Raw genomic sequence first — 26144 nt, 5'->3', positions numbered from 1 at the left:
ATGATCCAGAGGATGCTATCTCGGATCAGTTTTCAGAGTGGGTGACTAAAAAAATTGGTAAAGGTCGCATGACTTCCTTCTGGTTTGATCCTTGGCTGGTGGGAGCCTCGCTAAGGACTCAGTTCCAAAGACTCTTTCAAGTTTCAGCCCAGAGTAATAGTACGGTGTGGGAGATGGGTAGTTGGGTTGAAGATCAATAGGTTTGGGACTTGATGTGGAGAAGAGATCTCTTTGTGTGAGAGTTTAATCTCCTTGAAATTCTGGACCGCTCAATAATCCCTACAACAGATGATTCTTGATGTTGGAAGCATGACCCAAGTGGTTAGACACCTTCAAGTGAATCTGTCTGTGCCAAATAAGATCTGATGTGGTGTCCAAATGATCAAACAGATGAGAAGTCAATAGCTGAAGCTCCCCGAACTGAATAACCTTTATCAGGATCAGGCTGCCATTAACACTTGTCTGGGGACTGAGCCTACAAGAAAAAATCGTGAAGTAAAGTTTGGCACTAATAAGCGCCGAAACTTCACACTCAAGAGAGTTCCATCTATCCAGATATCAGTCCAGAAGAACGTCTCCAACCCGTCCCCTTCCTCATAACACACTCCCTAACCACCCCCTCCTAGACCATATACTCCATTAGTATATAAAAATTAAACTAAATTTGAAATTAGTTTCCAATCACTAGTTTTTTTATTTCAAAGACAAAGTTTAATTTATACGAAGAACAATAAACATGTCTTAATTGAAAGTTTCTTAGTAATTTAAAAAGTAATCTAAATTGGAGAAGGTGAATATTTACCAATCATGCTCATGCGTGACAACATGACATGGTGCTTGCCAATCGGTCAAGGATAATGAATTGTCAATGTAACATGCATGCCCGGAAACATGGAGAAGAAATTTAAAAACAGCACTCGATCAACACACATTTCTTATCCTCTTACCAAGCCACTATAAGTAAATGGATGTTTTCATATCTCACAAAATACACAAACTCTATTTTAATTATGTTATTTTCTCCTGCCCTAAATTGAAGGATCGAAGTTCCAGTTTCATTTCAAATTTCTCACTTCTTCAATAAGAATTAATTATTTTATATCGACCTTCTCTTATATTTAAGATTGAAGAGATTTTTTTTTTTTAATACAGAAGAGATTAAATGTATATATTATAAGAAATCAATGAGTGTATTAATTTTATGAAAATAAATTTTATTTACTCATAATTTTCAAATGATGATATAGTATTGAGAGATTTGATGGCATAACTCTTTCGTAGAGAAAAATTTTGAGTGCAATTTTTAGAGTTGTCAATTTGAGAGATCATTTGACTCTATATACCATTTTTTGTTGACTCAAAGACTAATTTTATAACGGTTTAAAGAGTCTAAAGTATGAGATATCTTTGAATGTTTATATTAGAGGTCAAAACCCTAATCGCTGTGGATTGGTAAAACATATAATCAATGAAATATTAAAAAAAAATTAAAATATAATAAAAATATGTATATTGATGAAAAGAAAAATGAAATTAATACTTTATTAAATTTTAAAAATAAAAAATAATTAACTGTCATCCCTCTATTCATATTGGACTTAGAGTAACTAAACAAGTGAGTTGAACACCATATCTTTACCACAAATCTTAAGATATTAGGTTTATAGTTCCTTTTACTTGTAAAGTACTCAAACCGTCATCCCTTCTAATGTTTTATTGTTTAATAATTTATAGATGTTTTAAAATGTGTAATTTATTTTGTCGAAGTATTCAAGTATATTTTTTTGGAGAAAAAAGTACTCAAATTTTTATTTAAGAGTTTGTGTATAAAAATTCATGTTTGATCAATCTTTTGTTAAAAAAATTTAAATTTTTGTTGGAGAGATTCATATAATATTATAAACATAAATACAAGAAATTTAAATCATGTGTAAACTTAATACTTTTTAATTATTTCTTGTATTTATTTTTTTTTGGACTGCCAAAAAAAATAAATACAAGAAATAATTAAAAAAGTTTTAAGTTTACACATGAATTGACATAAAATATATTTCATAATATATTTTTAAAATTTATTTATTAAAAATGGTAATGGTCCACCTTTTGACTATTTTTTAGATATCCACATATTAGACACACACTCAATATGATATGTCTTTTTCTTAGTAATTTTTTTATATATTCGATTTATATTTGTAGCGGCCCACCCTAATTTTTCGAACTAACTCCACCACTTACCACAATATATGTAACTAGGGTTTGATATGAACAATTTTAATATTTTTATCCGTTGAAGTAAAATATATAGACTACTCATAAATATTCTAAACTGGACGCTTAATAAGACTACCCACAATGGTTTCAACACCAAAACACATTCAACACCCACTTTTTCACTCCACATCATTTTCTCTTTCTTCCACCTAATCATTCAACACACATTCAACTTTTACCCTCTCCAATGGTTTTTCTATTCAACACCATACCCCACCACTTTCTCTACCCCACCACTTTCTATTTCATATTCTTATTTAAATTTTAATTTTTGTTTTTATGATTAAATAACATTATAATTATCGATTAAAATTAAATTAAAATAATACACTTAACAAAATTTATTTAAATATTTTTTTTATTTTCTTAATTTAAAATGCAATACATCACACAAATAACGTAATTAGTACGATACAAATTAACTTAAAATGCAATACAACACACAAGTTACGTAATTAATACGATGCAAATTAACTTAAAATACGAAACAACACACAAATACGAAACAAATCATCTTTAATCCTGAAACATTCCAAATTTTGTCCATATGTGCTTCACTAGATCTGCTTGCAATTCGTGATGAGCTTTTTGATCACGGAACTCAGATCTAGCACGCACATGATTTGCAAAAGCGGGTAATACCTCGGTTGAATATGGTCGCGGTGCACTAGATCCACTTTCCTCAGACTGCTCAAAATCGGTCCAACGTTGAGCATATGAATCTCGTTCATCCTCAACAATCATATTATGTAATATGATGCAAGACCTCATGATGATACTCAGATCGGCTATGTCCCACAAGCGAGCTGGTTCACGGATGATTTTAAATCGAGCTTGAAGCACTCCAAATGCACGTTCGATGTCCTTCCGACATCCCTCCTGATATTTTGCAAATAACTTATCGGGTTCACTTTGAGGAAGTCTAATAGATTTGACGAAAGTTGGATAAGAAGGGTAGATACCATCGGCTAGATAGTATGTCATATCATAGGGACGTTGATTCACATAGAAATTCACACTTGGAGTCTTTCCCTGTTCCACGTCATCAAAAACAGGTGAACGGTCTAGAACGTTTATGTCGTTCAACGTTCCCGGACATCCAAAAAAGGCATGCCAGATCCATAGATCATGAGATGCAACTGCTTCAAGAATAACTGTGGTGGTTCCCTTATCCCCCCTAGTAAATTGACCTTCCCATGCTTTAGGACAATTTTTCCACTCCCAGTGCATGCAGTCAATACTCCCAATCATCCCTGGGAGCCCCCGTAGTTCACTTACATGTAGTATTTTTTGCATGTCATCTTGGGTTGGTGCTCTGAGATACACTTGCTCATACAATCGTATGATTCCTTTACAAAATCTACGTAAGCACTCTAATGCAGTAGTACCTCCTATTTTGATGTACTCATCGACCGCGATTAAAAAGGTGATATATCCTATTTTGAGGATGTTGGTTGAAAAATTGATTTGAATTTTGATAATTGTTGGGATTTTGATAATTGTTGGGGTTTTGATAATTGTTGGAGTTTTGATAATTGTTGAGATTTTGAGAATTGTTGGGATTTTGAGAATTGTTGGGATAATTAGAAGAATTGTTGGGATCCATTTCACTAAAAAAAGATTAAAACTTCAAAAGAAAGACTAATTAGAAAGATAATAATAGATTAAGATAGTGAAAAATTTGGTTTTTTTTTCTGTGTCCAAATGAAATGAACCAAGCCTCTATTTGTAGAGAAAAAAAATCACGAATTTTGGTAAAAAAATAAAAAATTAATTTGCAATGAGATAATTGAGTTCAAAGGATAAAAATCATAAAAATCCACCGGACCAATCAGCAGCAGCCACGTGGCTTCCTTTTATCCAAAGAAGCTTCTCTCTCCGCGTGACCAGCTTCCACAGTCGCAGTGTCCGCGCGTGTGCAACACGCGCCAGGCAGGCCAAATTAAAACGCGCCATGTGGCGTTCCAAGCAGGTTTCAACTGTGTTTAATAGTTTCATCATCTCTCCGCCAGTTCAGATTCAACATGGCCTTGCAATGGTTTCAACACTTCTTTGGAGATTCAACACAATGGATTCAACACCATTGTAACTAGTCTAAGAAAGAGTGTAAAAAAAAAATTATATGGAATTGTGTAAAGAAAATAAAAGATGAGCATTGCTAAGAATTTAGTGGTGAATAAAGTAAGATAAAGACTTAATTTATCTCTAACACTTTTTTTTGGGGTCGAATCTCTAACACCTGTCAGTACCCCATACCTTACCACCATTCCACATTAGGCCTCAATAGGGTCACTCCATTGATTGAATGTGAATAGTCATATATACACTATTGAAGCTGCCACATAATGTGGACATTCTTGGTCTGCCATTGGTTAAAGATTATATATATTTACAACCTTTTGGACTTTCCCTTTTTGGGCTTAAGACTATTCTTTCTTGTGTGTAGTCAGTTCTAAATTATTTATTGCACATTTTTTTTGGGTACCACATACCCAACTTGGTTGGCCAATATATAGATCACTCTTGAAAAAGAGTGAGAGGAATCAATAAAATTTAACCAAACAGCATAAAAATTATTGATGCAAATATCTTTATGTCTTTTGATGGGTTTTGGAATTATGAATGGTATCTTTGAAAAAAAAACAAAAAAAGTTTATCATTGGTAGACTTGTGAATTGGGATGTAAATTTGAAGTGGGATTCAGAATAAACTTTTCAAGGATAATATATTATAGTATATAATAGAATATATGCATGTGCAAAGTATGGAAAGAACACAAAACGAATTACGGAAAGAGATGTGAATAGTATGAAGATTATGGGAATGAAATCTTAAAGAGTTTAAGCCCATTTTGACAAATGACAAGTATTAGACACATACTAATTAGGGAATTAACATTTCAGCTAATTTTAATAAGGAAAGAGAGAATGATGAAGAAAATGGTAGGGTCACAACACAATCTTAGTGAGGTCAACATTTAGAGGATATGAACTTACTATATATGATTAATAAATTAGCCTTTATATTATTCAAAATATCCATCCAACTCTCACATTTTAACTTTGGTTTTTTATTACCAAAGTAAACGATTTCATACAATGTTTTAAAAATCGGACCAGACATCGAACCGGTGAGAGTGTTGAGTCACTAGTTCATTGGTCGAATCAGCGGGTCACTGGTCGAACTGCATGACTAAACTGGATCAAACCGGTTGAATGAACCGGTCTCTATAATAAAATTATATATTTATTAAATCGATCGAACCGGAAGACTCCGTCTCTAAAAAATTTTATGACACCTAATAAAAATATAAACGGAATAACAAAGTCTAATTTTAAAAAATAATGGGTTAAATATGTTTTTTTCCCTATAGTTTCACAAAATTTTCGTTTTTGTCCCTGAAGTTTGTTTTCACACTTTTTAGTCCCTGAAGTTTCTTCACTCAAGGTTTTTAGTCCCTACTTTTAATCAAACTATTGTATACTTTCACATTTTTGAATAATCTTTTATATTCATGTTTATAATATTATAAGAACATCTTCGATAAAAATTTAGATTTTTTTTAACATAAGATGAATTATTTAATTATGAATTTTTATGTGCAAAAAACTAAAAAATTCATATTTAATTCATCTCTTGTTAAAAAAAATTAAACTTTTGGAACAGAGATTTATATAATGTACTAAACATGACCGCAGAAAAAAATTTAAAATTTCGAATGATATGCACGAATTGAATGAAAAGTAGAGACTAAAAACCTTGAGTGGAGAAATTTCAGGGACTAAAAAGTGTGAAAACAAACTTCAGAGACTAAAACGAAAATTCTGTGAAACTATAGGGACTAAAAACATATTTAACCCAAAAAATAATTATATGTATTAAATTGGATTTGACCGGTTCAGTCCGGTTGGTTAACATGGCCGATCCAACTACCAGACCGGACCAGTTGACCTCCGGTTCCAGGTTCGACCGGCTGGTCTGGTTCAATTTTTAAAACACTGATTTCATACCTCACCAAGGAGCAGCCGCCCTATTTTTCAAAAAACTCTAGTTTCTCTTCTTCTTCATCCACCAAAAGATGGGTGGTTTTAGGGTCAATTTTTGATCCACAATCACATCTCTAAATTGCTTTTTCCTTTCTTTGTTATTCAAATAAGTGATTTTCACATCTATTTAATTTTTTTTCGTGATTTTCTGTTTGTGGTCGTCTTGTGTGGCGTTGTGTTTGTAGTCGTCTTGTGCGGCGTTGTGTTTGTAGTCGTCCTGTGCGGCGTTGGGTTTATCGTCGTCTTGTGGGGCGTTTGTCGGTTTTTCGTTTTGGTACCGTGTTATGTCACTAAAAGAAAACAGGCATTTACTGGCAGCTTAAAACCCTCTCAAAGTACCTAAAACCGCCATAAAATGCTTATTTATTGACGGCCAACTGGCGGCCAAAATCCGCCACTAAATAGCTCGTTGGTAAATTTAGTGGCGGCCAAAACCGCCAGAAACCAAAAGGACGACATTTACTGGCGGCCTGAACCGCCACAACTTCTATAAAAGCTGCTGTAACTTACTGGCGGCTCAGACCGCCACAAACTACTATAGTAATTAAAAAAAAAAATTGATCAGATCTACTCATTTTTCGGATTACGAAAACCCAATTTTTTTCCTCACAAAACTAGCAACCTCAAATCTCCATTGTCACCCCTCAATCCCAAATTCTTTGATCTTCTCTTCTTACAAAAATCATATTTAAGCAAACTCAGTAACCCATATTTTACAAAAAATTGAGTTGAAGTTGAAGAACACAAAAATTGAATTGGGTTAGCAACACAAACATGGTTTGTAGAATTTGAATCTAGGTTGCAGAAGAGTATGAACAGATTGAGAAGCACCAATGTAGAATCGATTTGAATGAGATGTTTCTGGGTTTGATTTGATTCTATGTTTATGTGTTTTTGGGGTTTGATTTTAATTTCATGTTGTTTATTTTGAAGAAGATGTTTCTATGTTTGTGGGTTTGATTTTAATGTTGTGTTGTTTGTGATGTTTATGTTGTTTGATTTTGAAGGAGATATTTGTGTTGTTTGATTTTGTAGAGACTTTGATCATGAAGGGAGAAAGAATGGAGAAAGATGAGGAAAGAAACATGAATGAATAGAGAATAGAGAGATTGAAGAGTGAAGACGTACGCTTTGTTCTGTTTGTATTTTTTTTTTTTAATTTTCTAACATTTATCGGCAGCCAAAGCCGCCACTAAATTCTAGGCATGTTATTGGCGGCTAAAGCCGTCACTTTCTAAAGCATGTCCATTTTTTTAGGCTTGTTACAGGCGGCTTAGGCCGCCACTAAATTACTGGTGGCTTAAGCCGCCACTAAGTTATATGTCCATTTAAAAAAATTATTTTTTTTAATTTTGTGAGGGTTTTTCTCACTTATTGGCGGTTTAGGCCGCGAATAACTTACTGGGGCTAAAACCGCCAATAAGTGTAAATTAAATCCACCAATAAATTCATGTATTCTTGTAGTGCGTTGATTCAAATTGACATATCCTCCTCAACTCATTACAGATCTGATGAAGACTTGGACATCAACGTTGTAGATCCGGGAGTATGAAGATTTCGGTTACATTTATTTTGTCATATTTGTAGGCACTTTCATGATACCATTGTATGCTATTAATCTAGATGCTACAAGATTGTTTGTAGATTCACCTTTTTCGGTTTTTAGCAATCGAATTTGTAATGATCTATGTATGTTTCAATTTGAATGAATGAATATTTACTTTTAGTAAAAAAAAAAAACTTTGGTAATTTTTTGTTGTTGGTATTAACTGAACCGCACATTTAGAAAGAAGGTTCAGCTGGTGGATCTGGTGGTATCAACGATCTAAGTAATCCAACTTTTAGTACAAAGGAATGATACCTGCAAAAATATTAGTACTCCAACGCTCAAGTTAGTAACAACTCAATATGAGTGTGAATGAATTCAGTAGAATGAACGTACCTCCATATATATGTGCGTGTATAAGGGAGAGACGTGTGTAACCGTTTGTGGGTCCCTCTGTGTGAGTGACATGAGTCACAAATATCTCTTGATGGGTGTCATTTATCTTCTAGGGATAGCGCAACATACATATATGATGGATCAGTAGAGAGGTCATTATCTTGATGTGTGTGAGGCTCCATTGAGGATGATATGGCGCCCTAGTAGAGATTCTGAGATGCTGATGGACTTTGGATCAAATGGGATTCTTGTATGTTTGGGCCTTTGGCTAGTCCGAAACAGTTCGTCCCCAAGTCCTTATTGTGTAATATAATAAGGATTTAAATATCGTAAAGCTGGAATGGAGAAAATGATCATCAGCATTTGAAAAATCTTCAACGAGGCAGATTTCAATGAGGAGAAACACAGTCTTTGTAAATGGGTATCTTATCCGTATTGACGAGCTTTCCGCTGTGGTAGGAGATCGTTGTGTAAATGAGAGACTTTGGGATTGATCATTGTTCTTCATAGTAGCTAGTGCGCATTGACGTGTACTTTGTGCATAAATGAAAAGATGTTTTTATGGCGTAATAGCTGCCATGTCCCTCACTTGTTCGTAGGTGTACAACGACACACTTTGATATAATCAACTTCAATAATCAATATCTTCTCGTTCAATTATATATTATAAGGTTATCATGTATAATTGATTCTCTCTATTGTTGTAATTATGTTTAGTTATTATGAATCAGATGTCAAAACTTGATTTGAATGATTATATATAAGTTTTTTTTTCCGTTATATCTATGATTTTTTTCGTTATTAATGTTATCTTTTACGATGTTAAACTATGAAACTAAACTTTTGATTTAGAAAGTGCTAGACATAATTTCGTTTGTCGATGCTAGGTGCGAGACATCAGGCTTAATGCTATCACATTGATTAACGGGGCGAGTCCTCGAAAGTAAATGGGTATGATAGATCTCCCATTATCTAGCAGACATGGAGATGTATGGTGATTGATAGGTGAAAATATAATTGAAACACTACGGGTATTTAATCGATCAAATAATATTTTAGAAGAATAGTTAACAAAATCTAATCTCAGGCTTTTTCTAACCTGCACAAGTTGCCCAAGTCTTGTATCATGAAAGACCTTTTACTACCCTTAGATCAAAATAAATTAATAGCATGCTCTCCACACCATATCTCCCCCCCCCCCCTAATGCACATGTTTCTCCTCTCTCTTCCACACCTTCGTCTTTCCACCTTCACTGTTAGAACAAAAACTCAACCTCAACATCAAACCCCAGAACATAAGTGGTTGGCCAAAGCACATAAATTTCACTCTCCATAAAATATTTCATTTACTTATTTTCATCTTTTCTCCATTTTTCTTGCTTATTAGAGTTTTTTTTTTATATCATTGTAAAGATTGTTTTATGGTAATATTGTTGGAATTAGAAATGAGGAAAAATCAAATTGAAATGATTAAGATTAATAATAAAATAAACACTATCATAGTAAAAAATGGATGAAAGGAATTTTGCAAGATCTGACTGTGAACATTGGGTGGTGGTATTGATAATCCTCACCTTGTGAAGGTTGCAAGTGAAGAGAAGATGATGAAGGGGAGGTTCAGGAGGAGTTGTTGTGGGGGTCGGCCGGCGACGGTAGTTGGTGTCGTTGGGGGTCGCATTACGGCGGCTGGTAACAGTGTCTGACTCCGACGATGAGATAATGGATTTGTTAAGGTTTATTTTTAAAATGAAAAATATTGCAAAAGTGAGAAAAAATATGCTGTAGAAATATATGATAGATATGGTGCACTCTCAATATCCAATGGTAAAAATTTACTTGTGCACCGTGAAATACTTAACAAGCTATTTCACAGTAGAATCCGCCCTAATCTCAATAATATAAACTCTATGATATTGTTTCCTATTTAATGAATGCTTCTATCGATTTCAAGTACAATCAAACCAGTTTTCTATAATTAAAACGATATTAATTGTTGAGAGATTTTATCATTACACGAGTCATGTGGATACAATAAACTCAAATACTTACTTTTGATCTCTAAAACTACAACTCTCATATAGTTTTTTTTTTTTTTTTTGGGATTGACTCTCATATAGTTTTTATTATTTGTAAAATCCGACGCCTAAATTTAGTTTTAGAGACCTTTATTTCAATTGAGATCTCTTACCTTTCACTTTTGTTTTAGATAATATGTATTTGCTTTTCAACTTTATTCTAATTGTGAAAGAAATTTTAGGCATTGAATGACGTGTTGTTTTCAAATTAATCTATACACCTAACAAAGCGTAACCGAGATTTTAGCACTGTTCATTTCCCTGGTTGATCCAGTTAATCATGTTTTCATTCTAATTAATTTAATTTAATTAATTAATTAATAAAATTTCTTTAATTAGCTGGCGTTTTTTTTTTCATCTGTCGTGTCTTGTTTTTGTCCTTTTGTGGTACTGTGTGTAACAGTATTAACTCTTCTTCTCCACGTTTCCTTCTGCGAGATAGGTTTTTTTTTTTTTTTTTCTTCTTTGAATCTGGTCCTGTTTATAGCTTTGCGGTACAGATTTTTGCCTCGGTTTCATATCATGTGGGTGTTACCTGATTCTTTGTGGGTTTTTCTCGTGTGGGGGTTAACTAGTGGTGAGATTTTCCCTCCCAATTGAAATTCCCTAATTTGAAATTTTTAGGGTTCTATAAATTGGGCATAATTGTTCATATTTATTCAGCCACGGTTGTGTCACTCCTCTAGCTGGTGATGGCGCATAGGAGAAAGGTTTGGTGTCTTCTGCGTTTGATGATATCGCTGATCTCGTTCCTGGCAAAGAAAGGGTTCGGATTAAGGCCAGGATTTTTCGGTTGTGGAAGGTTCCTGCTTTTCTCAATCCAAATGAATCTGGTTCTATTGAGTTGAGATGGTTCTTGTCCAAGGTAAAATGTAGTTTTGATTGTAGCTTCTCAGTTTTAAGTTCTTATTTTGATATCATGCACGTATTCGTGGTTTATACTGATTAATTTATGTTATATTCAACTGGTGTGGATTCATCTGTTGTGGGTGATATGTGCTCTTCTTATTTTCCCTCCTAGACAGAGCTAGGTTGTTCTTGATTGTTTTCATCTGGTGTAGTAGGTTATATATGGTGTCTTATTTTCCTGGCTAAACAAAGTTTCTTTGGTTTTGAATTTTGAAATCTGTAGTATAATTTTCCCCGATTGAATTTCTTGGTATCCAGTTGTCTATAAATTAAGGATGGAGAAATTTGGACCAACAAATTATAGTTTGGCTTTGACAGGATGGTTCACCAACAAATTTTTCGTCAATGATTCTTTTCCCTTAACTTTCTTTCTTTTCTTTAATACCTATTTTTCTTCATTTGTATTTGTAATCCCTAATTTTTGCTTTAACTTCTTTATTGATTTTCTTAATTGAAAAAAATTTGACAAATTTAGTTTTGTGATGAGGGTTTCTATTTGGGATTATTTATCACTAATTTGTTTATTAGCTCGACAACAGGTTGTTTGGCTTGCAGGTTTGAACTAAAAGGCAGCAAGAATGTATTGGGGGAGTTTCACAGTGGCTTTGTGAACAATAGAGAAAGAACTGGTGAGGGATGATTAATTTGTTTCCTATTTCATTCTATTTTTCATTTATGTAGTTTTTCTTTCTTATTCATAGTAGCTTCATCTTGATTTATGTCTCTTTTTCCACAAAATTGGGAATGATGTATCAGGATTTATGGGTGATATCTATACACTTGACACATAGATAACGAGATTTGGGCACTGTAGGTTGTAATCATTCGTGCCAAGTCGATCCGTTTTGATTTTTTTTTTTTTTTCGTTCCTTGGTTTTACAAGACCCGCAGAACTTGGATGCCTTTGTGTTTCTATAATACACCTTCCTCAGATATGCTCTTGTCGTCGTGTATGCTTTATCTGGTGCTCCAATTTTCCCTTCATAAACAGTTTCATCATCTATAAATTTGGGTTGAGGATGGAAGGTAAGAGGACCGTAAATTTGTCATCGCTTCCAATTTCTTCTCGTGTATGCTATTTCTTGCATTGTTGTTGTTGTTCTTCTTCTTCTTAGTTTCTTTGTTGTCTTATAATTTAATTACTCATCTATTTCAATTTTGTACATGCCCACCATGTGTTTGATAATTTTTTTTTGTGGATTCTCATCAATTTGTTTGAATTAGAACTTTTTTAACATGTTTGAATTAGGATTTGATGTACTGAATCTTCAATTTTCATGTGTACATGTTATGTTGCAGAAAGCGACAGGTTGTTTTATCTTATAATCCAACTCTATTTCTAGACTTCAGCTAACAGATTGGTATTGCAGGTTTGTGTTTGAAGAAGATTGAGAAAGTTTGCAAAAAATATAGGCTCATGGTGCATTGATGATAGTGTATATAAGAGGTATGATTTCTTTTCCTTATTATAGTTCTTTGGGCATGTTGTATATGTGTTGGCCATTTATTTCATAGTTCAATTTCAGATGTTTGGTGTGATTATTAGACTGCAGTTTTGGTTTGTTTTGAAACTTACTTTGCTGTCAATTATGTTCAATATCAGTGTGAATTTTTCTTGTTAGGACAATTTGGTGTTTTATTTCATTATTGTTAAGTTGTGCATCCAATCTGAAATCTGAACAAAGTTTGATAGTCCAATAACATGGTGAGTCTATAGGCTTTCACATTAGGTTAGACATCATAATAAGGATAAGTAGTAATTTAGATATTGTTCGACAACTTAAATATAAGCTTTGAAAGATTTTGCATTCAGTATGACCGAGCATACATGGGTATCTGTTCCATCTAATTAATATACTTATTTCAGATAATCGCTTGGGATATCACTCTTGCTGCTTGTGATACAAGTTATAGACAAATAATTTGTCACTCTTATGATAATTAGCTTCTAACTACTCTACACTGATATTGTTTATTTTCTTATAAAACGTGTATAGAGCATGGAGTTAGGATACTCTCCATTTCTCATTCTTTCCATTTCCTCCATTATTATATAGTTTTGGGAATATAAATGTAAAAATATGATATTAAGTGGGTCCAAATACTTTTTATACACCAAAAAATATTTAAAAACTTTGGTAATGGAAAAAATGGAAATGATAGAAAATGGAGAGGATCTCAACTCTAGAGCATGTTCTCTTAAGTGGTGTTGGAGGTTGCTTATATATCTCCTTTTCATTTGTAAACTTTTTTTTATGTCAGGAGCATGGTGGCAGTTTTAACGAAGCTGTAAATGCATATTTTAGCGAAGGAGACAGAAATTTGATGACCAGGTACACCCTTTTTAATAATCAAGAGATCATTTAGAATACATATTCCAAGAAGCAATTTTGTTATGAGAATGCAAACTTTTAATAAACAGCTACACTGTTGTCTTTTCTTATGTGTACATGTTTGGGTTATAGCATACTTTAATACTATTATTTTTCTACTCAAAAGAGCTTAGAATATAATATTGTGGTTTTAAGTTGGTCTGAGACATAATTTTTTTCCCTTTCTATTCAAATATATGTACAATGTTGTGGTTATCTTGTGGTTATGAATGTGACTTTTCGTTAAAACAATGGTTGGCGGATCGGAGGTCCTGTCTAGGTTGTATTTAAAACCTTATAAGTTTGTTTCCCTTGGTTTTTCGTTCTGGTCATGCATCAGAGTGTTTGGTGCTATTCCTCATTATTCTCAGATTCATCTTTTCGGGGACTGGTTTATGTGTTTGTTATGCAGGTGGCACTTATTTTCTACTTATCAGATCTTGTGATCACATACTATAGCATGGTTGTTTTCTGTTTTTATTAACAGGTTTCATCTCTCTAGCTTTGGTTGTCACTGATGTAGGTCTGGACTATTTAGTAGTGTTGGTTGTATCTCATAAGGCCTTATCCATTTTCTCGGGCCGGAACTTGCGAAAGTTCGATGTGCCTTGAGTTGAGAGTGATAAGGCGAGAGATCCCATCTTGGTACCAAATAATTATGTTACATTGATAGTTAAATTTTGAAAATGAAAATAGAATAGATGAATTTATCTTATTTATTGATAGCAAAAATACTTGAAGCAACTATATTTTCTTTGTAATGTTCCCCAATCATTTCATTGTAAGCATTGACGCTGATGTTACTGTTGCAGTTTCTATATTAGGAGAGTGTTTAAATGAAGAGCACCGGTTGCAGCCTTTGTGTAACCATGTTAAGTATGGCCTTTGAGAATAATGTCTTTTATGATCATTTAACTTATGCATTCATCATATTTATAAGAAAAACCATGGTTGAGTTGGAATTAAGTAGATTTTGCAGATTAAATATACTTGAGGTTACAGGAAAAGCACAAGCAAATGCAAGAAAGTAATCCGAGTATGTATAATGTATACCAGAAGTATTTACTGGACACTAGAAGAATGAATTTGAAATTTGCTATTTTGGAATTTGTATTGTAATTATTTGCTTAATAACTGCTAATATAATGAGTTAATTTTATATTTATATAATGAGTTAATTTTGTAATTATTATTCATTTTATGAAGACATTAATTAGCTTATGTTTCAAATTATTATCACATGATAATGAGAAAACAAAGACGTCGATGTTGTGTAACATGAAGTTTTTCAGAAAATTTGAATAAAATATTCACACTAGTGGAAAAAACACTTACTAAATCATACTTTTTAAATCAGATGTCATCCACCTGATTTAACAACATGAAAATTGTGGACACGGAAGGGGAATTTGTAAGAGAATTACAATTAAATCGGTTAACCTGATTTAAAAAGAATTTTATAATAATTAAATTAAATACAAAAACACTCTCAAGTTTCAATACACTGAAAACCCTAAACGTTCTCCACAGTGACTTTGTCTCTGCGACGACGAAGAACCGTAAACCTCTCTCTCTGTGAAACCCTTTCTCCACTGCCGCTTACAGGTTCACATTTCCATTCCCTCTCTCTCTCTCTCTCTCTTTGCGAAACCCTTTCTCCACCACCGCTTCAATTTCAGATTCTCCACCGCCGCTTCAGTTTCAGATCTAAGGTTTGTTCAAATTCCATTTTGATTTTGGTCTTTTTCTCATTCTTCGCCGTTGTTTCCATTTCCAATTTCCAGATTCAGATTTCTTCATTCTAAGGTACCCTTTTGTTTTGCTACTTTGTGCGTTCAGAGTTTTCAAGGGTCTCTTCGCCGCAGCCGTCGTCATCTTCGCATTCAGTCAGTCGCTGTAGGTATCTCTCTTTCTTCAGTATGTAGCTCCCAACTTTTATTTATCTCAATTAAATTGTCTGTGTTGTGTGATATTGTGTTTTCTAAGCTTTAATTTGTTTTATCATTTGTTTTGTAATCTATTTTAGGTATAGTGTCAATAAGTAGAATCGTTTCCGCTGCATTTAAACTTGTGAAGAAAAAACAATTCACCGTAAAAGGTAAATTTGAAACAAATCTTTTCAATACCTTTACTTTCTTTCTTTGTTTTTGTTTTTGTTTTTTCCATTGTTGTGGAACTCTCAGGTTTTGGCCATGCTATGTTTTTGTTTTGAGGGATTTGAGGGAAGCCACATAGTTGGTTTTTGTTTTGTGTAGTTTGTTTCTTGTGTGGTGGTGCTTTTGTTCTAGGATATTGGTTGAGCTTGTTGAATTCTTTTAGATATGTGCCTTTTAGTGTGATATACATTGGTGGTGTATTCCTGCTATATATTGTTTTGTAATCTTATAATTGAATCCAGGTGATTAGTGTAGTGTTTATAAATTTTATTTGCCATTAGAAAATAATAATGTACTTTGGTCTTTTGAAACATTTTCCTTTTCCCTTGATTATTTGAACTGGCCATCCACAACAAACTAGGGAAATGATTATTATATATCTTTTAATGCAGACACATGGATGACGATCCATCAGCTCCTTCATTAAGTGAGAATGATATTCAGCCTACAAAAAAGAGGTGTAGACGTGGCACACGAATGAAATAGATGAGTTTACATTGCAATGGTGTAAAGACACCAGTTGATTTCGATCAAAGTAATATTATTCCTAACAACTTCAGAATTTGTAGAAAAAATGAGGCAGATTATTGTGACAAAGTGCCTTAGTGGTAAAATTTCAATGTTGAATCTTTCCAGGTATGAACATTCAATTCTTCTAATATTTGTCTATAATTTCTTGCATTTTGAACCAGGTTTTCATTGGGGTGGCAGGGGTTGTGAAAGCTTGATCATGTTATGTTAATCGTAGTCCTTCTAGAATGAGGTGAAGACGACTAGTAACTAAATGTTTTTGAGACCTGCGTGTGATTATGTTTTTGAGAGTTTTCAATATTGTGTAGTGGGGCGGTGCCTTTTGTTAGTGAGGAGGCAGTAAGTTTGTTGGCTTATGGTGGATTTAGTTTCTATTCTTTTGCTGATATTTTGTTAGTGGCCTTGAGTTTCTCTTCCCTGCAATATTATGCAAGTTGTAACTTTTTATCTAGTGAGTTCTTGTACTCATAGAATAATTATCTAATATAGTTTGCTGATTCGGAAAAAAAAAAAAAAAGATGACTAGTAACTATTCCTTACACTGATTATTTTGGAATTTTTCTATGTATGGGTTTAAATAATACTGAATGTTGTATTGAAAAGTGTGGATGTGTTGATTATTTCAATCGAGTATTATTGATTTGGTTTGCTGCCAATTGTAGATAAAACATCTTCTGCTTATTGCTGACCTCAAAACGACAAAATCTCCCGGTCAGTCTAAAAGAATATTACACTATTTAATTCTAGAGACATTAGGTAGAAATTGTAGAATGATACATGATGGTCTTTGAGATTTTGAAGTCTGAAGGAGAGAATGATTTGTCCTGCATTCACTTACAAGTAATTTAATACATCAATGCTATTTATGTTCTCCTATGTAAATATACAATTTAAAAAAAATGGGTGTGATTGTTCATATTAACTTTTGTATATAAAAGGAATTCAAAATGACCATCAGCATATGCAATTCCTTGACAGCTTTGTGATTCTAGGCTTTATTTTCTCAAAGTTGTCCATTTTATTATGCTTATATGTTGAGCTGAGTTTATCTTCTTTTTTTTTTCTTTTCAGAATTAAAAGGTCTGAGAACATCCCTGTGGAAATATGGAGAGGATTGATTCATCAACCCAGCGACTTTAAGAAATGGTCTCCCGAAACCAACTTATAAGGTAACTATTAAAGGAGAAGACAAAGTTAAGCATACAAATATAAGGAATCGAGGTTACAAGTATAATCTTAGTGTACAAGTATAAATTTGTAACTTTATGTTTATAATTTATGATTCTAGGTATATGATATTAACTCTACTATTATGGAATGATTTTAGTGTGTATGGAAAGATTTTAGTGTGTATGGAATGATTTTAGTGTATATAAGTATAATTTATGCTATTAGGTATATGGTACTCTATTATTATAGTATGATTTTAGTGTAGAAGTATAATTTTGTAACTTTATGCTATTAATGGATGATTTTGGATTAATACTCGAGAAACAATAGCAAAAGAAAAAATATATAAAAGAAAATTAATAGATTTTAAATCGGGTGAGATACGAACTGATTTAAAATAAGGTTTTTAAATCGATTGAGCCGATTTAGTTTTGGATTTTAAATCAGATCAAATAGATACAAAAACTTCCATGACTTTTTTAACATTTTTTAAATCGGGCAAACTGATTTAATAAACGCTTAGAAATCGGGCAACCCGATTTAATAAAATCTTTTAAATCGGTTCGAAACCCGATTTAAAAATGGAAAACTTACTAAATCGACGGAATTTAAATCGGTCCCGGAACCGATTTAAAAAGCCTTCCAGAACCGATTTAATAAGTGTTTTTTGCACTAGTGTCAGTTTCTCATGGTTGTATTTATAATGTATTGGCATGCTAAGCAAGAGTAATCATTTCTATGTATTGTTGCTGAATTATCATGTATGATGGGGTTGGGTTTTTCTTTCCTTTCACCACCAGTTTAATCTGGTTCGGTGGTCAGTTCTGGCATTAAGTGGTTTCAGCCCTTTTCCGATCGCAGTTGCGGGGGATCGAACCGTGGTTCTCCCTATCAAGTTCAGCGTCAATCATCACTGAACCAACTAACGATTGGTGGGTTGAGTTTATTTATTGGGTCACATGAATAGTTAGCATTTAAAGACAATGTTAGTAAAAAAAAACAAAATGGTTTCAAAAAAAATATAAAATACATCCGTGCGACAGCACGGGTTTAAAGACTAGTAGTACCACAAATATGTTAATTTTGTTTTGTTTTTTAAAAATTTGAATAATACTCGTACAAAAAAAAAGAAAGAGATTACTCTAATTTAAAATTACAAATCATAATATTATGTTATGTCAACAAAAAAAAAAGAAAGTATACAATATTATGTTATGTCAACAAAAAAAAGAAAGTATAGAATATTATGAGACTCATGATGTAGTGATCCGTGGAACAAACTTCACATGATATTTTGTGGACCATGTTGGCTCATGGCTTACACTCTTAAGCTGGAGAAGAAAAATCTTCCTTATACCCCACTTTTTACTCTTCTACCTCAAATTTTCTCAAAAATATCATTTTATTGAATATAAATCGTTTTTATTTATAATTTTTTCGAATTTATAGAAAGTTTAAATTTTAGATATGAAATCTTAAATTTTTTTAAAACATTTCAAAATTCTAGAAAAAAAGATTTTCATTATATATAAGTTTTTTCTAAAACTCAAATAATATAAATTTTAACCTTTCAGAGACATATTTTGTCCTTCAAACTCAAATTTTTCCTGGGCTTTCGTTAAGCTTTGGTGACGGAGGCATATGTGGCAGTTTTCTCATCTTCCTATCAACAATTCAAAATATATTTGAAGTTTAAACAAATTTAATTACTACTTTCATTATGCATTGTAGATATAAGTCATCCCACTATATATTGAAATTAACCTAAGCCACTAGGTTTAGTCTAGTGGTGAAAGATTTGGGTAGTATGTTGTAGGTCCTAGGTTCGATTCTCAATTCATTGTAAACAAAAAAAAAAATTAACCTATGGTATGCTAGTTAAGGGAATACAATTTATAGAGTTTATATAAGATATTTCTTTCGATTGTCAAAATAAGAAAAAAGATATTTCTTTCTTTCGAACTTTCGATGAAATTTCATATAGAACATATTAATTCCTATTGTTAAATACCGATTATTATTAATAGAGTGAAGAGACCTACGAGGTTTTTTTTACACAAACTAAACCTTATTTGAATCATTAATTTGAATAATTCAGAGACCCACGGTCATATCAGACGTGGGAATCAACATGGGGAAATTTCTTCAATCCAATTTCCAATTTGAAGATAAGTATGAATGAAGATTGTTTCACATTCATTCAATCATTTTCTATATCATAAGTGAAAATAGGCCAATTCTAACATCCACAAGTGCATCATGTCTTTTATGGTGCACAAGTTCATGGTATCGTTATAACGAATACGAATTTTATAAAATCCACCATTGGATTGATAGTTTATATCATATAAATCATCCATGTCAAATTTTAAAGAAATTGAAAATCATATGATATGTCGATGTTAATTATTAAGAAAAGCAAAATAATTTGAAGGAAAATGTTTCTGTTATTATTGAATGAAAAGGAATTGGCTTTATAAAGCCTTACATCAGTTCTGCCACATAGTAATCTAAACTGCAACACTAACTAAACATGCCTACAAATAAGGAATAATTCAAAAGACTTAGTTTGCCTACACAGCCACTACTCCCAGTTAATAGGGAAAATAAAACAACCTTGCTTCCCAATTAACAGGACTTATTATAACATAATTGAAAAATTAAATAAACATCTACTAACTTCAACACTCTCCCTTAAACTGAATGATCATAAGCAATTAGTTTATTTCCTCTTTGGAACACATGCCAAGTAATGCCCTCAACTTCATAAAAGAATCAGCTTTCAAAGGTTTTGTTAGTATGTCTGCAATTTGCTCATCACTTTTGCAGTAGCTAAGCTCCACAAGTCCTTCTTTAGTGAGATCGCGAAGAAAATGAAACCTCACGTCAATGTGTTTGCTTCTTCCGTGTAGGACTGCATTTTTTGACAACTTAATTGTTGAATTATTATCACAAAACAACATAGTTGGACCTTGCTGTGCATACTTCACCTCTTCCAAAATTCTTCTAAGCCAAATACCTTGACAGGCACATGATGCGGCAGCTATAAATTCTGCTTCAATGGTGGATAAAGTGACAACAGGTTGTTTCTTTGAGGACCATGAGACTGCAGCTCCACTTAAGAGAAACACATACCCGGATGTACTTTTGCGATCATCCAAATCCCCGGCATAATCACTGTCACTAAAACCAACCAATTCATTTCGTTCACTCTTCTTATAGAACAAACCATAGCTAACAGTACCTTTCAAGTAGCGTAATATTTTTTTTACTGCTTGATGATGGAGTTCAGTTGGTGATTCCATAAACCTACTAATGAGGCTGACAGCATACATTAAATCTGGTCGAGTTGCTGTCATATACATAAGACTTCCAACCATCTGCTTATAGTAGGTGCTGTCAATCTTCATTCCTTCGACGTCTCGAGTAAGTTTTGTTCCAGGAACTATAGGGATTTGAACTGGATTGCAATCATCCATTTTAAATCTTTCTAATACCTCTTGAGCAAATTTCTTTTGACTAATAAAGATGCCACGTGCAGATTGAGTCACCTCTATGCCAAGAAAGTACTTCATCTCTCCCAAATCAGTCATCTCAAACTCATTCATCATGGATTGTTTAAACTCGCTAAATAAGCGTTCATCATTTCCAGTGAATATCAAATCATCCACATATAAGCACACAATTAAAATATTACCTTTCTCTCCAGTTTTGATGTAGAGTGTATGCTCATAAGGACATTTGTGAAAACCAGCCTGGGTGAAATACGTGTCTATTCGACTATACCAAGCTCGTGGAGCTTGTTTCAATCCATAAAGAGCTCTTTTCAACTTATAAACCATGTGTTTGCTTCCCTTCTTTAAATACCCTGGAGGTTGTTCCACGAAAACCTGCTCCACAAGTTCTCCATGTAAAAATGCAGACTTGACATCAAGTTGATAAATAGTCAACTTATTTAGAGAAGTGTTTACGTGAAAATTTGGTAAACAACCGCTAGTTTAAGTATTTAAACTCGCGAGATCAACTAGTAAATCTCAGGACAATTTTGTGTTTATTCGTTTTGAGAAAACTGTTTGAATGTTCGTTTTAACAAGGAAACAAACACTTAGGAATTAAAACGTTTTTAAAACATACAAGAGAAACTAATTCGAATCGCCTCGAAGTAGCAGTTTCTCGAGCAAGTATTTGAAATTAAACTTAAAGAAAATTACTGGAAAGCAAATTGCATTGAATGAAAAGCAATTACAAATAAAGATGGTTCACAAAACATACATTTCTCCTCTGAATTCCGTTCGTTCGATCGCTGAGTACTTAGAATTTTAGAGAGAGTGTTTGTATAAAATTTTGTGACCTTTGTTCTGAATGAAAAACTACTATAAATACTACTATAAAGTGGTAACTGTTTCTTGATCATCTGGACGCTCCTCGATCTGCAACGTCGACCACGTTTCTCCACTTTCATCTTCCATTCCTTCAGCGCGCGCCAATGCCTCTTGGGCCGCTCGTTGTTTCTTCTTTGGGCTTGGCCCAACTCTCTATCGGTTCGATTTCGCGCTTTCGATAGCCTTCTGGCAAAACCAAAACTGGACGCGTTATCCATATCCCTCGAAGCGCTCTTTGGCTTCGACCTAGTTGTCTCTCGACGCCAACTTTGAAAGTTTTATTTTGACAATATCACCTCCAAATAAATATTGGACCCACCAATTATATTTAATTGATAAATACCAAATTTATATCCAACAGATTGCCCCCCAAAAATGCCATTTTCGACTGTGTCTATCGAAAGAGGAAGTGGCGTTTTTGAAAGTATTAATGAATATCTTTCTTTTCCATTTATCTCTCCTATCGTTTAGGCTGCCATTCAAAACTTTGGATTGGCTCCAAAACTTGTTTTTTCTTTCCACCTGTCAAGGGGTTTGGACACTTGTCAAAAAGGAAGTTGAAAAATTTGTTATTTTCAACGGACCGCGTGCCTCTATAAATAGCTAGATCCTCCCTTTATTGCGTTTTCTCCAATTTTCGCTCTGTCAACTGTTCATCTTCTTCTTCATCTTCCGCGATTCTTTCTTGAATTCTTGCTTCCAAAAGACTTCCTATTCTCACCATTCTGTTTATCACCAAGTCATCAACTTTCTTTTCACTCGGATTTCCCTCAACTGTCTCAAACAACTTGTAATTCCCAAATTTAACCCTAATCACCGTTCTTTTACACCATCTTTACACCTTCATCAATGGCGTCAGGTTCAGATGTTGGAAAAATCCTTCCTTACGCCGGTAAGTGGACCGCCGCCACTCTTTCTTCTTACGATACGGATGTGGTTCCAGAACCATCGTTGCGTCTGGACTTGCAAAAGTTTTGGGAAAATCAATTAATCTTTCCTTATTCTGTTGATAACCTTGTGCATGCGTTTGGGGGACCCAAACCAAGTGATAAAAGTCGGAATTCCAAGGTTCTGTCTATTTTTCCTGTTTACAAACCTTGTGCTCCTAGGGTTTTCGTTAGTGAACCCTATAATTTTAGCTATATCAAGGCGCCTAACAGAGTGTTTCGATCGGCTCCTTCTTTGAATGACCAATACCTTGGCTGGTTAGACAGGATACAACGTGATAAAGCTGATATTTGGCAAGCCTGTGGTATTTATGACCTTATTCAACTTTCTCGGACAGGCCTTAAATACCAGCAAGAGATGATTATTGCTGCTTTACACTTCTTTGAGTCTTCCACCAACACTTTCCACTTCGAATGCGGCATGATGACTCCTACTCTGCTAGATGTTGCTGCCATTACTGGCCTATCACCTCTTGGCGACACTTATGATCCTTGCAAAGCTTCCGACACCATCAAATTTGATTTTCGAAACAAGTCTTACTCCAAATACATCGTGGAAAATCGAAAGACTAGTGATGAAGTGAGTGACGAAGAACACGTTGCTTTCTTAACCTTATGGCTATCGCAGTATGTCTTCTGCACCCAATCTCTCCAAGTAGCCAAGAAATTCATCCCTATGGCTATTCAACTACATGAATGTCAGCGATTCAACTTCGCTCGACTTGTTCTTGGATGTCTTTATGAATCCATGAGGGATGCTTGTGAACACCTTAAGAGAACGGGCGATGGATCTACCTTTTTAGGTGTTGGCCCCTTCTGGTTGCTGCAATTATGGCTAACTGCCACTTTTCATGCTGAACTTGACCTTTTCCTGCCTGAGCCATACTATGAGGAATCAAGAACGCGCCAAATCGAAGGTACAAGGCTGGCAAGGATGGTTCCTAGGGAAAGAGGCCTTGGTTATGATGTGGCTTTCCAACAGTATTTTAATGCTTTTCTCAGCCTGAAGAAGTTCAAGCCTAGCTTTGCTCCTTTTGTGGATAGGCCACTTGGCCCTCCTTGGTTTACTCACAGATTTCCTTCTCCACCAGAATTTGAGATGGTAACCAACAGCATTTGGAATGCTTATTTGATGCCTACAGTCTTGTCTTGTCGAATTGGTTTGACTTCTGGAGATTTTGGGTTAGTTGGCTACTTTCCAAACCTGGTGTCTCGCCAATTTGGCTTCACTCAAATACTCCCTAAGAGCATATACTTGGAAGAGAGGGAGGTTTGTTTAGGCAAGCATGGCATGACAGAACCACAGTTTCATTCGTTCTTGAACCACTTCAATCAGCCTTCTTATGAGCTTACCCCATTCGACTTCGCTCCCTCACATGCCTGCACTAGGGAATTCTTTACCTGGTGGTCTCGACACTATGAAGGACGCCTGGTTGACAAAACTGCCTTGCTTACTGCTATCTCTAATGGGTTCGACTCATCTATTTTGAACAAGATTAAGTCGAAACTGAACGCCAGAGGTATTCTTTTAGTTCTACTTTTACTTGCATAATTTTTTACCTTGCGTGCTTTTCTCTTATGCGCACTTCTCCAATGCAGGGAGTAAGTCGAAGGCAGGTTCCAGCAATTCTAACAAACCTCTTCCTCCACCACCTAAAGTTGAACTAAAGGTAAGCCTTTGCCTTTTTGTGGCTTCTCACACTTTTGTAAGATTTCCATATTAACTTTGATATGCCCTTTCCAGATTGCTTCACGCAAAAGGCCTCATTCAACTGAAACCCCTTCTGTTTCGAAGAAACAAAGGCCTATTCCAGCCACTTGTTCGAGTGCTCCAGATAAGGTATCCATTTAGCTAAAGACTTCTCCTTCTTTTGTCTTAAATGCGAACTTACTGAACTGTGGCCTGTAGGATATTCCTGTTCTCTCGACCATCCTTGAGCAGACTAACGTTGCCACCACTCAAGATCTCCCTCATAATGCTGAACCCATTACTGATGAGAAAAAGAAAAAGAAGAAGAAGAAGAGAGAACACCAAGCCAACCAAGAAGGTACTCCTGAGCGCAAGTCCTCTGAGATTGAGGCACAACCTGATACTCTGGCATCACTTGAGGACCCTCCTTTAGAGCAATCGGAGAAGAAGAAGAAGAAGAAAAAGAAGCAGAAAAAGTCTCCTGCTGCAGCTACTGTTGTCGAGGCTTCTGCTGCTGCAAAAGAAACAACTTCACAGCCTGAAGCTTCTGCTACCCCTCAAGCCCAAGTAGGCCATTCTTACTTCTTGTTACTTCTTCAGCTCTTGACTGTGTTGCTCATCCTTTCATGGTTTCATTTGTTTCAGCCACAAAACTCTGCTCAAGTTATTCCTCAAGATGAGCCTGCTCCTAGCAAAGCGGCTGAGGGGGTGGTCGAAGGACCAAGTGATGCGCATCCTGAAGATGTTGCAGAAAAAATCCCATCTCCTCAGCCTGTCGAAACGGCCATTCTTACTGAAACCTCTTCACCGCCCAAGGCGCCTGGCTCGCCTCACCGCGCTTTCGAAGATGACACCCTTAAGCCTAACACTGGCGCAGACCAGCTTGATCAAGGTCTACCGCAACAGAACCCTTTGACAAACCCTGCCCAAGTATTGACCGATAATGATCCTCCAACCAACTTCCAAGCTGACCCTGCTGCTAACACTGAACCAAGGCCAACAGTTAATGGGGAACACTCCACTACCAATCAACCACAACCAAGTGGGTCAAACCATGAGTCTAGTTCACCCAGTGCTGACACTTTCGACTCTGATGATGGAAACTCCTATATTGGTGATTCACTTGGTGAAGATGGAACTTCCGTGTCGAAGCCACTTCCTACTGTTGTCCTGCCAGCTGAACTTGCCAAAGAGTTAAAAGATTTAACTCCAGTAGATGCGCTTAACAAGCTTTTATCAAGCCATGGCACCTCTAGCTCCGCTGTTGAGGACACAGAGGGTAAGGAAGATGTACTTGAGCAAGAACAGTTTGAGCATGAAGTCAGGTTCAGGCGAGAAATTCTTAATGGGGATATGCTGGGCCTACTTGAACGTGACTCCTTTATATATTACAACATCAAAGCCCTTTTTCGCAAGCTGCAGAACCCAAGGACTGACGAAGCAATGTTCCTTCTAGTGACTCAGGCTGAAACCTTTTTAGAACAGTTCGTTAGTCAATCTCAGCTCCTAACCAGGACTAGCAGTCTTCTGACATCTCTGCTTGCAACCCAGCAACACCATTTCGAGCAAGCTAACAATTGCAATGCAGAGGTCACAACTATCAAAGCTGCCTCTGATGAAGCTTTTGAGCAACTTGTTGCTTGTGAGAAC

General features: G+C 34.8%; 1 protein-coding gene and 1 long non-coding RNA gene across 8 annotated transcripts; one reads left to right on the top strand and one right to left on the bottom strand.

The window, feature by feature from the left end:
• Positions 1 to 2733: 2733 nt before the first annotated feature.
• Positions 2734 to 3525, bottom strand: LOC123885889. The gene has a single exon (XM_045935229.1). The coding sequence runs from the start codon at positions 3523 to 3525 to the stop codon at positions 2791 to 2793; it is 735 nt and encodes a 244-aa protein (XP_045791185.1). The 3' UTR covers positions 2734 to 2790.
• Positions 3526 to 10713: 7188 nt separating this feature from the next.
• On the top strand, positions 10714 to 14878 carry LOC123887398. Of its 7 annotated transcripts, none has more exons than XR_006801471.1 (6): positions 10714 to 10914; positions 11001 to 11202; positions 11802 to 11875; positions 12003 to 12272; positions 12617 to 12693; positions 13509 to 14878. It is a non-coding gene; the product is annotated as an uncharacterized LOC123887398 (long non-coding RNA). The 7 variants fall into 7 exon arrangements; XR_006801469.1 differs by having other exon boundaries at positions 11786 to 12272; positions 13509 to 13579; positions 14031 to 14714; XR_006801468.1 differs by having other exon boundaries at positions 10716 to 10914; positions 11786 to 11875.
• The last annotated feature ends 11266 nt before the right edge of the window (positions 14879 to 26144 follow it).

This window comes from Trifolium pratense, linkage group LG5 (genome assembly GCF_020283565.1).
Source record: "Trifolium pratense cultivar HEN17-A07 linkage group LG5, ARS_RC_1.1, whole genome shotgun sequence".
Taxonomy (NCBI): domain Eukaryota; kingdom Viridiplantae; phylum Streptophyta; class Magnoliopsida; order Fabales; family Fabaceae; genus Trifolium; species Trifolium pratense.
Note: the sequence above shows the minus strand (reverse complement) of the source record. Positions and strands in the feature narration are given on the sequence as shown.

Bases quoted from the DNA above. Each gene is read 5' to 3' on its own strand.
- LOC123885889 (XM_045935229.1), bottom strand. From the start codon at position 3,525: ATGATTGGGAGTATTGACTGCATGCACTGGGAGTGGAAAAATTGTCCT.